General features: G+C 29.0%; 1 protein-coding gene across 3 annotated transcripts in view; it reads right to left on the bottom strand.

Moving 5' to 3' along the window:
• Positions 1-16,097, bottom strand: part of LOC123302135 — a 40,131-nt gene extending 24,034 nt beyond the window's left edge. For 2 of the 3 annotated variants that reach the window (XM_044884937.1, XR_006535495.1), the window contains exon 1: positions 15,671-16,097. In XM_044884937.1, the coding sequence (XP_044740872.1) occupies positions 15,671-16,095 (425 nt within the window). In that variant the 5' untranslated portion in view covers positions 16,096-16,097. Of the gene's footprint in view, positions 1-15,323; positions 15,351-15,670 lie in introns of all 3 variants that reach the window. The other variant, XM_044884938.1, reaches the window with a different exon arrangement.
• Between the last annotated feature and the right edge of the window lie 1,347 nt (positions 16,098-17,444).

The raw sequence follows: 17,444 nt of genomic DNA, 5'->3' as shown, positions 1-17,444 counted from the left end.
TAAAGTAAAGTTGTTAAATGAGGTATCATAAAAATAAATTGCATAATTTTTGCTTGTTAGAAGACAGTCCTCAATTCAAGCCACAGCCACTGTGAAACCACTGACTAGCCAGCCACTGGTCAGTCTATCCAATATAATTAATAAATTAAAAATATATTTACAAGTCTTATTAATGTTGATATTAATAAAAATATAATTTATTGTTTTGTCCAAAGCAAATCAACAAACAAAAACAGTACTTGAATCAAGTACTCTCAAATACATCAACAATTGAACCAGTTACAATGACATTGAAGTCGTCTAAAACAAGTGAAAACAAACAATTGACTGAGTTGAAATTGTTGAAATACCAAGAGAACTAATTGTTGAAATACCATGTATAGACAGTGTTGATTACTCTATCACATTACACATACATATATTTCACACATACCTTCCCATATAATACATACTATATAATTTGCGCATAATTTACGTTCTCACGACTAAACAGTGATGTTTACGAAAAAATGTTTCAAACAAAAGTTGTTTATTTTTTTATAATAAACATTTTTTACCTTTAAACTTTTGTTGTATCTCTAACGGTTTACAAGAGAGAAGAAGAAGACAATTGACCCATGTTGCTCATTTACCAACTCGAGGTCCCTTTGTACGCCCTAAGCTCACTATAAAAATTTCATCTTGATATCTCTTTTCGTTTTTGAGTTATCGTGATGACAGACGGGCAGACGACAGACTGCCTTGCTTTGTATCGTGGCTTATCTGTTGTAGTTCATCTATTCAACTAAGAAACTCCCACTCTCCGAGCGTCTTACAACTATATCAACGCATATCGAAGCTTCAACACATGTATATAATACCTCTCACTTAAATGCATTGCTTAAAGCATGTATTCTGTCATACTCGTGATATTTATACGCCTAGATGTAAATCGAACATTCTGTATAAGTGAATAATTTTCATTATTTTTATTTATAGGCAATTTCCTTACAGATATGATGAAATACAAATTTCAAAATGAAATTAAATTTTATCATTATTGCTCTAGCCTTTTTTTCCTAAATGGTACATTTATAGATTGTTAGTCTACTTTCTGTCATAAGCCAGCACGATAAGGTTTAAAATGAGGAGTAAATCATGAAATTTGATAAAGGGATATTAAAAATTTTCATGATATTTTCAACTGAGAAACCGAAAATTAGTTAGTTTGTACACATATATTTAAATTTGTTTCAAATAAATTGAATATGAGTGTACATGTTATGTTGTAGTGTGGCTAGTCGACTAGTCAAATAGAGTGGCTAGACAGAATCTCCTTGTTATCGGAGTTAGAGTAGCACTAGTAAAAAACAATGACATCATCTCTTTAACTCGTAATCTAGATTAATATTGATAACAAGTGAAGTGAGATTTGACATCGGACAATTCGATTTATGTACCAGACTAAACCAGACCAGACCCCAGACTAGACATTCTAAACTAGTCTATTACCATTACCATACCATTACTTTTTAAAATGTAAATAGTTTTACTGTATGGTTCAAATATACTGGCCACCTCCACTTAAACCTTTTCCACACTCTCACGAAGTACCACAAAGTCGAGCGAGTAACACAACAAAAATAACAAGACAACAAGGAGTCCAAGGCAACTCGAAACACCCAGACGAGTACAGGCGAAAAGTTGCTGAGTTTGATGGGCAATACCATGTTCTGGAATCTGATGGGACCTACTTCTTCGGGTTTATTTAATAGTAAATTTAAATCTTAAACGTTAAGAGATAGAATAACACAAAAAACTAACATTTTTCATCTAGACCATTTTTTTTTTTCGAAAATCGTCAGCTTTCTAGGAAATACGACTGAGAAATATGTCATTATTGTATTCAATCGAAAGAAATAACGCTAACGACGCAAAATGCTTTAGCCAAAAGTTGTCAAGGACATTCGTCTGTGTCCATGACTCTTACCTATAATTATCGACAAAGTTTAAGCGCATTTTCTTTCGATTAAATATAATAATGCCATATTTTTAAATCAATTTCCTCCGAAAACTAACGTTTTTTGAAATTTCTGATAACTTTCTAATTTAAAGTGTTATTCTATCTCTTACTGTTTAGGTTTAGAATCTAAATTGGCTATTAAAGAAACCCGAAGAATAAGATCTTATCTGATGTCAGATCATGATATCCATTTTCACAGAATTATATTAAAATTTTTAATTTTTTATTAAAAAGTTGGTAGATTTTCCTTGCAAGGTAAATACAACCATTTTGGTTAAATTGTACAAGTACACCTCCTTGCTCTCTCAACTTTTGCCGGTATCCTTAATAAAGATTACGAATGTCGAGTGAGTATTTTACACTCGATTTTTAATATAAATTTTTTTTAACTATACTTTTATGACATGAAATTTTACGTACAGTTCACATTTTTCGAAACCACTTTGTATAATTATACAACTTGTATATACATATTTAGATTAAGAACATAAAAAAATAAATAAAATTATTAAAATCATTTAACAAAATTCATAGATCTTAGAAAATTTTGTAATGTGCAAGAATTTTCCAAATGAAGTGAATTTTTGTGTTTTTGGATGCTCATTATTGAGACCAAATAGATGCTCAATCCAGTTTGTGAAATAATAAAATATTTTTTTGCTTGGGTTTAAATTACCTTGAAACTGTTTCAAGTTAAGAGGTATGATTTTAACAACACTCCCCTCCCCTTTGATCCCTAGATAGTTTTTTGGAGGTAAATGTAAGTTTAGTCTGTAAAATGTGTTAAAGCTTAATCTTTATTAAAATGCCATTAGCCACCAGTAGTCGCATCAATGAATGTTTTTACTCAGGAGTGCTCAATAACAGGACTCAATAATTGGACGTTTTTGTCCAGAGGGAGGAAATAATCTGGAGGGGGAATAGGCAATGTCGCGATTGATATATCGACGCCGAGTCTAAATCGCTAATGATAGAAGTTTGAAATTTCGAGAGGATATTGATTTTATACTGTCGGTGTAATTTAAGAAAAGAATTTTTCGAAATTCATTCAATAAAAGGGTGAAATAAGGGATGGCAGTTCGTATGAATATTTCTGATTTTAAATAATGTACAAAAAGAATCATTTTGAAAAAAAAAAAAAAAAACATCAAAATCGGAGCTGTTATTGAGGACTCCCTAAGAATGGCTATTTTATGTATTCCTTTATCCGACTACAGTACAAATATGTCATTAAGGGCTAAAACTCAATTACTCCCTGTGTATATACATATAACCTTAATGAAAATCGTTACTGACACATCTTGTTTTATCATCTCTGATACATTCTGTATAAATTATCGTGTAATCAGTGAATAAACCACTGATCTCAGGTTCTTAGTATTCAATTTAATCGTGTATTTGATATGTCTACACAGGCCAGACCCGACATATGATCGTGAAGAGTCTAGTGATAACAAAAGAAAATTCAATAAAAAAAAATTGTTCTTATTGATTGTTTGAATAAACCGCGTTGTGGGGAGAAAGCCTTTGAGACAGGAGATAATTACAACTAATAAAACCTTGATTTAAAATATTACTATAAAATAATTTCCCTATCAATAAAATACACAAGTTAATTTTATTTTTACGGGGTGTACCAAAAAAGTGATCGGGCCATACAATAACTGATGATTGATTGATAATGCGTAAAGTCGAAGTGAAGGCTATTAAGGGGATTTTCTAGTTTAGGGGACATTCTCGTTCATGGAAAAAGGTTTCAGAATTTTTGCAACTGAGGATATTAATCGGACTGCTTACTGGCCAATTTAAATTCCATAAACACATGCACAAAACTGGAATATTCTGTGTGATTGCAAAAACCTCCTTTTGAAGTTTATTAAAGCTGTAGGGCACCTTTGCACAAATCTAATCTAATAAAGCTAATAACCGGGTAATATTTACTACAATTTTCTACAGAAGAAATTTTCCCGTGGGAATATATTCAGGAGAATCCCGATTCAGTAACCATCTTGAAAAACAGGTTCCATCAAATATCTAGTCAGCCAACTTTGCAGTGCATCGTACGACAAAAATAGTAGGGTTCATTTTCGTAGATAATAGCATTTTTTACAACTTTTATTCAAAACTTTTTTCTGTATAATGCATAGATTTTTATTTATAGCGTTATTATAATATAAGCAATATAGTTAACGGTTCATGATATAGAAAAAAGTTTCAAGTAAAAGATATAGAAAATGTTATTATCTACAAAAATGATCCCTACTCTTATTGTCGTACAATGAACAGTTTACGAGATATTTGATAAAACCTGTTTTCCAAGATGGTGGCTGAAGCTCGAGCCCGCTTTACATTCAGAGGATACCTCTGAAGATATTCCAACAAGAAAATTAGAAAATTGTATTTCTAATATACACTTTTCTTGATGTTTTTATAAGAATCTAATTTTTTTTTTTGTATAGTTCAATTTTTTGAGCACCCAATATAAAAATTTATTAGTGATATATTATTAATAATTTTGATTCATAATAAATATGCTTGTTACAATAACATTTAACTCTATTATTGATTTATAAGCATTATTAATAAATAGTAAATAATTTCATTGATATTTCATTTACATTTATCACTGACATGCGGTGAGTTTTCAATCAATGCAAGACTAAATATTTTTAACTCAAAATATTGGAAAAAAAATCTCGTTCCATCACTCAACTCATATTTACCGCTCATTAGAAATACAATTTTTGTCTTTTTATACCATGAACATATGAAATATATCAAGGTATAATAAGTTTAGTCCCAAGTTTGTAACGTTTAAAAATATGGTTGCTACAAACAAAATTTTGGTGTAGGTGTGCATAAAATTACCAAATTAGTTTATTCCCGATTGCCCGTATGTACGTGAACACGATAACTGAAAAAAGAAAAGCGATGCCAGTCTGAAATTTTTATAACGTGCTCAGGACGTAAAAAGTGAAGTTAAGTTCGTAAATAAGTAGCATAGATCAATTGGGTTCCGTAGGACCCATCTTGTAAACCATTAGTATAAGAAAAAAAGTTTAAATATAAAAAATTATTTATGTAAAAAAATAAACAACTTTTGTTTGAAACATTATTTCGTAAACATCACTGTTTACCCATGATGGTAAAATTACGAAATAAAAACAAAATGTGAAAATAATTCCGCCATACCAGAGTCGGTAGCTCATCTCATTGAAGCATGCGACCAAGATTTGTAGCGTAACTCTTCTGATCAGCGTATCAATCGCAGAGAGATCGTTTTCTACACTTTACGGGGTTAAATCTTGATTGCGTGCTTAAATGAGACAGGAAAGATTATTCGGGCTTGCTTTCCTAAATATCTGGAAATCGATGATATTACGTAAGCTTGAATTTTTTATTTAAGTAAAGAACCAAAATAAAATTATTTAATGTAAAATTTATACTGGGGTTTGATTTAATTTACAGTTGTAAAAATTTCATCAAAAATGGTTCAGTATAGTTTAAAGTGACATGTGGCAATGTGATGTGCAAACAAACACACATTTACATTCGTAAGCGAACAAACTAACATTTTACAGGTTAATTAATTCAAAAATACACTGTACAAAATCTTAATCAGGGCGTCATATATTTTGTAAACATGTCCTTTGTAGGAATGGACTATATCGATCATGAGCTAGTCCATACTCCGATTCGTATTTAGCCGATTTTCGGATGCTGTGCCGTGCCCATCATCTTTTTTGAGGACTGATAGAAGCAAATGTACATTATTTTTGGATTCAGCACTATAATAAAAATTTAAAAATATGTACAAACCGGGAATATAAATTTAGTTCAAAAAGAAAGAGGGGCTTATTTTACCAAATAATAATTACTCTCTCTAGAAAAAGATATAACAATCTAATCGGTTATTATAACGTCACGATTTTACCTGTATCACTAACTGTAACAAGAAATTTATCACCAGAAAAACAGTACTCAAATAATTTTTACTCATTTCTGGGATTCAGTTTGACGTCAAAATATTTCTTTTAAATAAATATATAAAAAATAAAAAATAAATAAAATTAAAAGTCATATAATGAGGTTTGGTCTTCGCCTATGTCTGGTCTGGAGTTTTTAAGTGACCTTTTAATAACTAAACTAAAAAAAAAAAATATTTTTAGTTTTATACTTATAAATAAATAAATATAAATATATATATATATATATATATATATATATATATATATATATATATATATATATATATATATATATATATACACTCTAATATTACAGTTGAATTCTATTTGGAATGAACGAATCTTTAGAATTTAGATGTTGTGATTTAGATTTAGTTGATTTCCGTTCTATTCTGAAACGAACAGTTTATCAATGTAAAGTCGACCTATTAGCTCAGTTGGTTAAGGCGTAACCAATTCCGTCTACGGTATGCTTAGGGTAGCGGGTTCGATTCCCGCCGTCGCAACAAAATTAATTTCAATAATAGTTGAGATGGGCTGGTGTAGTGCATGGTATATGCATGAAGAAGGTGCACTCAGCCTCTGAAATTGAGGAGCTGATAAATGAAATTATCAGCGGAAATGTTGTAAAACACATATATTCCTTCGTGGACAGACAATATATCCTAACCTAACCTAACCTATCAATGTAAAGTTGAAGGATCTGTGGTTAACCCATTTTCTACATATATTAGGGACGTGCTGAATACCCGCATTCGCATTCACAAATATTCTCATATGCGAATGTTTTTAACAAAAAAAAAAAAGAATTTATGTAAAGATATGTATAATGAAAAAAAAATAAAAATAAAAAAAAAATATATATATATATATATATATATATATATATATATATATATTATCTAATCCACAGGCCTAATTATTTTTAACAACACATGTATAAAATACCTCTCACTTAGACGCATTGCTTAACGCATGTATTCTGTCATACTAGTGATATTGGTATCCCTAGATGGTACAAAAACGGCCTGTAAGTATATATATATATATATATATATATATATATATATATATATATATATATATATATATATATATATATATATATATACTTACAGGCCGTTTTTGTACCATCTAGGGATACCAATATCACTAGTATGACAGAATACATGCGTTAAGCAATGCGTCTAAGTGAGAGGTATTTTATACATGTGTTGTTAAAAATAATTAGGCCTGTGGATTAGATAAGACGTACCGATACATTTTTGATATCATAGTGACTCATAGATGAAATTATTTTCAACTTTTTAGTACAATAATAGCTTGTCTTAGTATTTTTCATTTCATTTTCGATTTCATATAAAACCAAGTGAAAAGAAAAATTGACTGAGTTAATTGTTGAAATACCATGTAAAGACAGTGTTGATGACGCAATCGTTTTTTGACGTCACGTAAATAAAAAAAGATATCCACTTTTAAAGAGCCACCCACACACACATAACTGATATTCCCATATTAATACATACTATAAAATTTGTGCCCTAGTGGGTAAAGTGATGTTTACAAAAAAATGTTTTAAATAAAAGTTGTTTATTTTTTTTTATAAATAATATTTTTTACATTTAAACTTTTGTTCTATCTCTAACGGTTTACGAGATGGATCCGTAAGACCCAATTAACCTATATTACTCATATACGAACACGACCTCACTTTTTACGTCCTGAGTGCGCTATAAAAATTTCACCTTGATATCTCTTTTCGTTTTTGAGTTATCGTGTTGACAGACAGACGGACAGACAACCGAAAATGGATAAATTAGGTGATTTTATGAACACCTATACCAAATGTTTTTCGTAACATCAATATTTCAAGCGTTACAAACTTGGGACTAAACTTAATATACTATGTATATTTCATATATGCATAGTATAAAAATCATTTTATCCAAAATAACCCTGGCGCTCGTAGATAATTAACTAGATCTTATAAAAGAATAATTATCTTATTAACAGAACAATAAATTATTAAGACCTGACAATATTCTTGTTATAATAAACTAGCTGTGAACTACCCGCTTTGCTGGGCAACATCCCCACTTGCATCCCTCCCTCCACATTTCCTTGCGTGGGATAACAGTTTTGTAATGTACACGTCATGCTCTTTTATTTGATACCCCACTTAGGTATATTTGTAAATTTTCGATAATTCCTTCCCACTTTCTCGCTACACCTTTCTACCCTCCGAAGGTTAAAAGTAGATAAAAACAATAGATCTTTGAAGCTGGTTGTATATCGTGTCAATATTTGAGCTTAATCGATGCACAACTTTTTTATTTTTTGAAGCATATCCCTTTCAACCCCTATTTCAACCCCTTACTCTACTATAATATGGATGTATTATACATAAAAACCTTCCTCTTGAATCACTCTATCTATTAAAAAAAACCGCATCAAAATCCATTGCGTAGTTTCAAAGATTTAAGCGTACAAAAGACATAGGGACATTTATAATATGTAGTGATAGTTAAAACAAATTAAACATTTGATTCAAGAAATTCTTTTTTAGTCTTTTTTATATAATTGATAAAACTTGTTGCTCCTCTCACTAATAGTAAGTTGAACTATACCCCATATAACACATAATTTTCTTATAAATTAATGACATGTGATAAAAAAATGAAAAAATATTTTTTTTTATTTTTTTATCACAAGTCCACAAAAAATAAAAAAAAATATATAAATTGTAATGTGCTGGTGATTCTTATTTCTTATTGATCGTATGCAAGATCAATGAGAATCATTGTTACCATCTCGTACGTATTACTTATCAACAAAACAATAAATTATTAACACCTGACAATATTTTTGATTTTATAAATAGTTCAAGCAAATTAAACATTGGTCCAACAAATTCTTTTTTAGTCAATACATATTATAAAACAAAGTCGCTTTTTCTGTCCCTATGTCCCTATGTCCTTTGTACGCTTAAATAAATCTTTGAAACTACGCAATGGATTTTGATGCGGTTTTTTTTAATAGATAGAGTGATTCAAGAGGAAGGTTTTTATGTATAATACATCCATATTATAGTAGAGTAAGGGGTTGAAATAGGGGTTGAAAGGGATATGCTTCAAAAACTAAAAAAGTTGTGCATCGATTAAGCTAAAATATTGACACGATATACAACCAGCTTCAAAGATCTATTGTTTTTTTCTACTTTTAACCTTCGGAGGGTAGAAAGGTGTAGCGAGAAAGTGGGAAGGAATTATCGAATATTTACAAATATACCTAAGTGGGGTATCAAATAAAAGAGCATGACGTGTACATTACTAAACTGTTATCCCACGCAAGGAAATGTGGAGGGAGGGGTGCAAGTGGGGATGTTGCCGAGCAAAGCGGGTAGTTCACAGATAGTTTTTATATAAAATAGATAAACCTTATTGCTCCTCTAACCAATGGTACGTTGAACTTACACCCCATTATAGTTCACTCATTTTTTACGTCCTAAGCACGGTATAGAAATTTCAGCTTGATATGTCTTTTCGATTTTGAGTAATCGTGATGACAAACGACAGACAACAGACAGACAAACAACCGGAAATGGTCTAATTAAGTGATTTTATGAACACCTATACCAAAATTTTGTTTATAGCATCAATATTTTTAAGCGTTACAAACGTGGGGCTGAACTTAATATACCTTGGTATATTTCATTTACATGGTATCAAATATTTATATCATGGTAAAATTTAAAATTTGATTAATTTTGAACTCTATTGTAATAGCTAATTAATATGTATTTACAGTCCTAGAGCTATTTAAATAAAAATAAACACTTAATATGTAGTCATATTTTCCCCAAAAAATATAGACCAATGCACTGTATCGAAGGTCTGCGAAGAGGGCTTATGGTGTGTTATACATTTATTCTATAATCCTTAGATTATGATCGATATAGCTGTTTGTTTCCCGTCTACTTTTTGGCACCTTCAGTGACCCTCGTTGGTTCAAATAAACTGAAATTCCGTAAGAGGGCTTATGTACTAAGAAAATATATGTTATTAAGGCAGAGGTTAATTTCAAAAATTTAGGATTTTTAGGGGGAAACCACATTTTGAAATTTTAAGACTGTGCACCTGCAAAGTCCTTCCAAATTATGCTAAATGGTTGAAAATCGAGATGTAAATTGAGTTAAAAAAAAAAATATCATAGATTTTCACAGTTTCAAAGGGTTGTTTCGTACCTTCAAGGCTAAATTTGGTATGTTGATTAAGAAAGTGCCTTTTGGGGATTATCAATATCTCAACAACTATATCCTAACTTATCGAAATACATATAATATTCTTTACGTTTTTTACGGTTTGGCGCTTGAGTTAGAGGGTTAAAATTTTACCATAAGATGAAGTTACTGTTAAGAAAATGTCTTGTGGCAGTGCATTGATTTTCCGCATCACTTTTCACCCAAAAAAGAGATCAAAAACATCTCAAGAAAAGAAAAAAATCTCAACAAAATGCATCTTAAAAAAGAGAGGGAGAAATATGACCTTAACCATGGAGCTCTGTTGCACTGGATTTTGATACCATGTATATATTGAAATATATCAAGGTATACTAAGTTTAGCCCCAAGTTTACACTGCTTAAAAATATTGATGTTACGAACAAAATTTTTGTATTGGTGTCAAATAAAACCACCTAAGTATAGTCCATTTTCGGTTGTCCGTCCGTCCATCGTTCGACTGTCCGTCTGTCGTTTTTAGAGCGTGTTCAGAACGTAAAATGTGAGGTCGAGTTCGTAAATATATACATCAAATAGGATCAATTGGATTATTGGGTGCGTAGGACCCATCTATTAAACCGTTTGCGATAGATTAAAAGTTTAAATGTAAAAAATATTCCTTATAAAAAAATAACCAACTTTTGTTTGAAACCTTTTTCGAAAACATCACTGTTTACCCGTGAGGGCGTAAATTAAGTTAGAAACATTAAATAGTATGCATACAAGTACCTCTATAATTTTGTATACGTTATATATATATATTATATATGTGTTTGTTTTATGCCACATCCACTGAGGAAGTGAGAAGAAAGATACTCTTATTAATTTGTGTGTAAGAGTGACTATCTTTACTTACTTGATGTAAAAAAACAAACTATTGCGTAATCAACACTGTCTATACATGGTATTTCAACAATTAACTCAATCAATTATTTGTTTTCACTTGTTTTTTTTTTTTTATTATACAGCGTAAATTCGTTAATTCATATGTAATAATTACTACCATACATTATAACATGATATTAGGAAGTCCACAAAATATTTCAATATGAACACAATTTTTTTTTTAAAGAATTAGTTTTAATGTCGTCTGACTATAATATTTTTTAAATATTATGTTTGTTTGTTTTTTTTTTTTGTCATTAAAAAATTTTGTATATGGTCGCCACATGACTTCCGTATACATATTGGATTTTGCAATATAAATTGAGCTTCTTATAAGTGCAACACTGTAAGCTCAGTAGCATCTGTAATTCAAACTAAAAATGATATTTCGCTACATCAGCATGGTGAAGGAGGGGAGTGGGTGCAACGGAGAAGGAGAGGTTAGCATGACTCTCCAATAATCCTCAGCTTGATCACATTAAAAAAAGTACTGAAAAAAACTACAAAAATTTTTGATCATATCTCGATGAATTTTTCCTTATATTAAAAAGGTCTCAATATTTTTCCTTTAAAAAGAAAGAAAAAGAAAAGTTAACTCAAACCAAAACATATTGTTACTAGAATTATTTAAATAGCGTATTTTTCTATATTTGAAAAAGTACTTCAAAATGTTGATTTTGCTAATAAAAAGCCACCAAAAATTTATTTCGGAAAAATACACACTGTCAAAACGCGACATCCAATTTGGTGACGTAATATCGGTATCATTATACGAAATAACACAGATAAGTTTGACAGATATATTCATAGACAACTAATTATAATAAATATAAATATTTATTATCTATGGATATATTATACCGAGCTGTCTACATTGAACTAACTGATGGTCTATGGCTCATACCGATATGACATCACATCAGGGCTTACCCGCGTTTTATGTCACGTGATATACAATTGAAAAATTACGATTTTTAATTTTAATATAATAAAAGAAAAATGTGCTTTTATGACTCGAAATCAGAATATTTAAGTATATTTTTACATAAATTTTAACTTTTTTCAAATTTCATAATTTATTTTTCACTACCGAAAGCACCCTATTGCCATCGTAATTTCTGATTAATGATTCTAGAACGTCGAACACGTTATCGCTAGAAGTACAAACTCCGTTAAAGCTTGTATATAGAGGTTTAAAAAAAGTTGTTAGTTTTATTTAATTGGTCAAGGTTAATTAAGAACTGGTTACATAAATTTTTAGTTATTTGGTAATTTGTTTGTTTCAATTTTTTTAGAAAATAGCATTGCTTTTCCGTTCTCAGAAATTTTCACGTAGTAAAATATCAAATGCCATTGTTAATTACAAAAAAACAATTTGTCTGAAACTTTTTCCTGGAAATAAATCTGATAGGTTAACGCGAGGGAAAATGTCTATTATATTTGTTTTTTTTTTACAAAATAACCATTCCGGTCGGATAAATTTTCACGTGGTATTTAGACACAATTATTAATTTTTTCTCAAGCAAGCAAGATAAAATTTTCCACTAAAAAATCAACCAGATGAGATCGTAATTTTACAACTGCTAAGGCCTTTTTTTCGCCTTAAAGCAAATGCAATAGAGTTGTCACCTCTCCGGGAGACTCCGGAAATCATGTAATTTCTTCCCGATTTCCAAAACCAATATAAATCCTTCAGAATTCAGTAAATCAAGAGATTTTTGATTATTTTTTTCATATGCAGGTAAATTTGACAGTTGAGCAACCTTATTTAATTTTTTATTATGGCTTCAGTATCTTTTATGATTCGGTCGTATAATTATTATCTCCTGACTACCTGGAGCTTTGAGGCGGCAACTCTACTTACTTTAAAGATATTTTTGATAAATTTTATATTACGGCTGTACTAAAAATTCCATGCAAAAAACAACAACGATTTGTAAATAATTGCATATGAAAGCTTTTTTTCGACAATTTTTTACATATTTCATTCAAATTGAACAAAAGACAGGCAGAAAATTAATCAAAGTATTTGAAAGTGCATGCGTAAATAAAAACTTACCTGAGGACGTACCTCTGTTATTTCTTTCAAATACTTTGATAATTTTAGGTTAAAATTTCTTTCATTAAAAAACAAAAAAATCAAAAAAAATTTTTAAAAATTTCATGCTTTTGCTATATCAAGTGCTTTTTTTTCTAATTTTCAAAAACATTTATTTTGTTTAATTAATTTTCATTCCATTTAATTTGAAGGATGATCGATATGAAGTCAATTGAAAGTTTTGGAAAAACTGAAAAATCATACTGAGCTTACGAAGTCATTCCTGTTAAACCTCTCGAATTTTTAAGTTTTCTGTAAATTTAATTTACATTTAATTCGGTCTCTGCACACGAGCTTCATTGAGCCTCGATTGCTTACACGATTTTGTCTTAAACATTTCAAGGTCTCAACTTAGTCTCAGAAAGTTGCAAGAACACTTATTTCGAGTAAGAAAAATATTTTGAAGGTTAAGATGATTTAACGTCGCCCTATTAGCTCAGTTGGTTAAGGCGTAACCAACTCCGTCCGCGGTATGCTTAGGGTAGCGGGTTCGATTCCCGCCGTCGCAACAAAATTAATTTAATTAATAGTAGTGATGGGCTGGTGTAATGCATGGTATATGCAGGAAGGAGGTGCTATAAGCCTCTGAAATTGAGGAGCCACAATGGGCTCTATAGCCTAAGTGTGTCCTTCATGGACAGCCAATATAACCTAATCTAACCTAAGATGATTCAAGGGCTACTTGAACGGTAGCAAATTTTAAATAAATGTAGGAGATTTCCATGTCACTATTGTAAAATTAATTTGGTCTTCTCTCCTTTATTTTAACAAGCCTAATTAGTCACACCGTAATGTGACAAGCTTCCGAAATTCCAAATACCCTTTTCTGATTATATATAATTAATTTGCCGTTTCTTCTTTTGGATTGAATAAATTGAAAAGATCTTTAACTCGCATTTAAAAAAAGACATTTTAATCGCAATTATTTTTATAAATATAACAAGATCATAAATTCAAGTAAAATTTGGTTACTACATACTACGCTAATGATAAAAACTTTGATTTAACTAATACTAATCAACAATCATATATTGTTGATTAGTAGATGATTTATTTTTGTAAGCTCAATAGATCTTTATTAATTTTATGTTAAGCTGATGACTTATTCTCATAAACTCAATAGATTTTAATCAAGTAATTTTAAATTTTATGTTAAACTGATGACTTCTTTTCGTAAACTCAATAGATTTTAATTAAGTAATTTTAAATTTTATGTTAAACTGATGACTTCTTTTCGTAAACTCGATAGATTTTAATCAAGTTATTTTAAATTTTATGTTAAACTGATAACTTCTTTTCGTAAACTCAATAGATTTTAATCAAGTTATTTTAAATTTTATGTTAAACTGATGACTTATTTTCGTAAATTCAATAGATTTTAATCTAGTTATTTTAAATTTTATGTTAAACTGATGACTTCTTTTCGTAAACTAAATAGATTTTAATCAAGTTATTTTAAATTTTATGTTAAACTGATGACTTATTTTCGTAAACTCAATAGATTTTAATTAAGTTATTTTAAATTTTATGTTAAACTGATGACTTATTTTGTAAATTCAATAGATTTTAATCAAGTAAAATTAAATTTTATGTTAAACTGATAACATATTTCCGTAAACTCAATAGATTTCAATCAAGTAATTTTAAATTTTATGTTAAACTGATGACTAATTTTCGTAAGCTCAATAGATTTTAATCAAGTAATTTTAAATTTTATGTTAAACTTATAAATTATTTACGTAAACTCAATAGACTTAATCAAGTAATTTTAAATTTTATGTTAAACTTATAAATTATTTACGTAAACTCAATAGATTTCAGTTTTGATAAACAGGGTTTTAAACAATCAAGACGGTTGTTTTTCTTAAGGTATATGAAGCTTCAAATGAATTTTTCCCATATTTTGGGATGATTTTTCAAATCTATCATAAACCAAAATAAAGTTAAAATAAGACTGTTTTTGAAAATTGAAAAAAATTAAAACTGAATAGCAACATTTCATGCGACAGAAAAAAATAACAAAATTTCGCAGGACAGAAAAACTTGTGACAAGACACGAACAATTTTATTAATATATTCATCCAAAATTTTACCTGTCATTGTACTGTTGATCAATATTGCTGTTAAAGAAGAAAATTTTATTCATAAGTAATGCAAAAATATATATAAAAATTTATTACAAAATTTGCAAAAATAAAATTTTTTTTTTCAAAATTTTATATACAGCTGATTTTCATGTAAAACAAAATTTAATCTAGTCGATATAAATATATATATTTTTTGTTATTAAATTCGCATAGATCGCATGATACCCCCCAAAAAAAAAAAATTATTTTATTATTATTTTTATACCAGAGTGTAAAAAATAAATCAAGTCGCCCACCAAATTGACGTAATTCTAAAATTATAATTTCGAAAAAATAATAAAAAAAACACTTACATTTCTTGCCGTTTATATTTCAACGATAAATTATCGTTCCATGTTTGTTGATGCGTTTGCTGTTGCGCAGATGTTGAATTGATCAATTTCGCTAATGTTGTATTCAAAAATGGAAAATATAAGTTTCCAATTGTATTATTATTTTCCTCTAATTTTCCAATTTTATGTAATTTTGTTAAACCACTATCATTATGCGTTTGCATTACACTTTCATCGTTTTGATAATCTTCATCGAAGTTATTAGGTTTTCGATGTTCATCGAAATAATTATCGATATAGGAACTAATCATATTTTTAAGCACATCACTCTTTTTTAACTGTTCAATGTCTTCACTATAATAATCGTCATTATAATCGCTGTTGTAATCGCTGTTTACAAATGTTGGATAACAATCGCTTAATTTTATTAACGTTAAAACAAGCATAATTTTTAAACACATTGTTAACGATTTTTTTTTGTAAATACTCGATTTAAAAAAGTTTTACCATCATTTTTTCCGAAAATTTTTTTTAAACCACTTTTAAAAATTTTTTTCGTTTTTTTTGCACTAAAAAGTAAAAAAAAATTTTTTGTATTAATTCATTTGATTAAAATTTGAAGAACGTGAACGGTTGAGTTGAAATAACGCGATGTAGACTAAATGTCTACTTCAACAAGTCTACAGTCTAGTGTAAAGGTAAGTGAAATGAAGAATCAGAATCAGTTTGAGTTTGAGACACTGTGTATAATGTTTTAGTGTACGTACTCTTACATCTTTATAAAATAATTCTTAGATATGTATTATTTCATGTTCATTGAGTATACCACGATCCGCATGTTATTTTATTTTATTTTTTTTTAAATAAATAAATATGTGTCTGGCTCCGTCTCACTTCAACACAATTCATTTCAAATATAATTTCGAAGCGACTGTTCAATTTATTAATTTGTATTGTAAAAAATATCGGAACACAATTAAAACAATCATCTTGGATTTTCAACTCTTACTTTTTGCAAACTAAACTAAACTTTTAGTGGCATATAAAGTTTGATGAGTTGAATTCAATAAAAAAATTTGTTTACATATCTAGCATATATGCATAACATACAAATTTTGGGCTTTTTTGCGCAGCTGTAGTTATGGAATATAACTCTTTATAAAAATTTCTTAAAATTTTGAATTGTTGGATCTAAGTCAGTGGCGTAGCTCGCCTTAGAGGAGCCCTGTATCAAAATTAAGTTGGGGCACCCAAATTAAGGATAAACATTTCTCACAAATTGAAACAAAAATGCTTGCTTAAATTCAATTAAAAATTTATCTCTATATATTATAAATGCGAAAGTAAGCATGTTTGTTTGTTTGTTTGTTACGCTTTCAAACTAAAACTTGCGAATGGTTTTTAATGAAACTGTACAACAATATAGCTCATACTTCAGAATAACACATGAAATATAATTTATAAAATATATTAAATAAAAAAAAAAAAATTAACAATTAATTTAATTTGACATTACCAGAAATTACAGATTTTTGTAAAAATTGTCAATATAAAACATTTCACGGCCATCTTTTCTGATATAGTGAATGAATAATTATGACTATTATACATTTAAAAAAATAGAAAATCATACATATATTTTACCTGTGTAAAACAATCCTTACCATTATTTCGAGTGTTATAGAAAGGGGATAAGCGAGACCAATCTTTACTTATCTTTATTTCTTTTATGTTATCGTGTTGACAGACAAACAACAGTAAATAGACTAATTAAATGATTTTAGGAACACCTATA

This window comes from Chrysoperla carnea, chromosome X (assembly GCF_905475395.1).
Source record: "Chrysoperla carnea chromosome X, inChrCarn1.1, whole genome shotgun sequence".
Classification (NCBI taxonomy): Eukaryota; Metazoa; Arthropoda; class Insecta; order Neuroptera; family Chrysopidae; genus Chrysoperla; species Chrysoperla carnea.
Note: the sequence above shows the minus strand (reverse complement) of the source record. Positions and strands in the feature narration are given on the sequence as shown.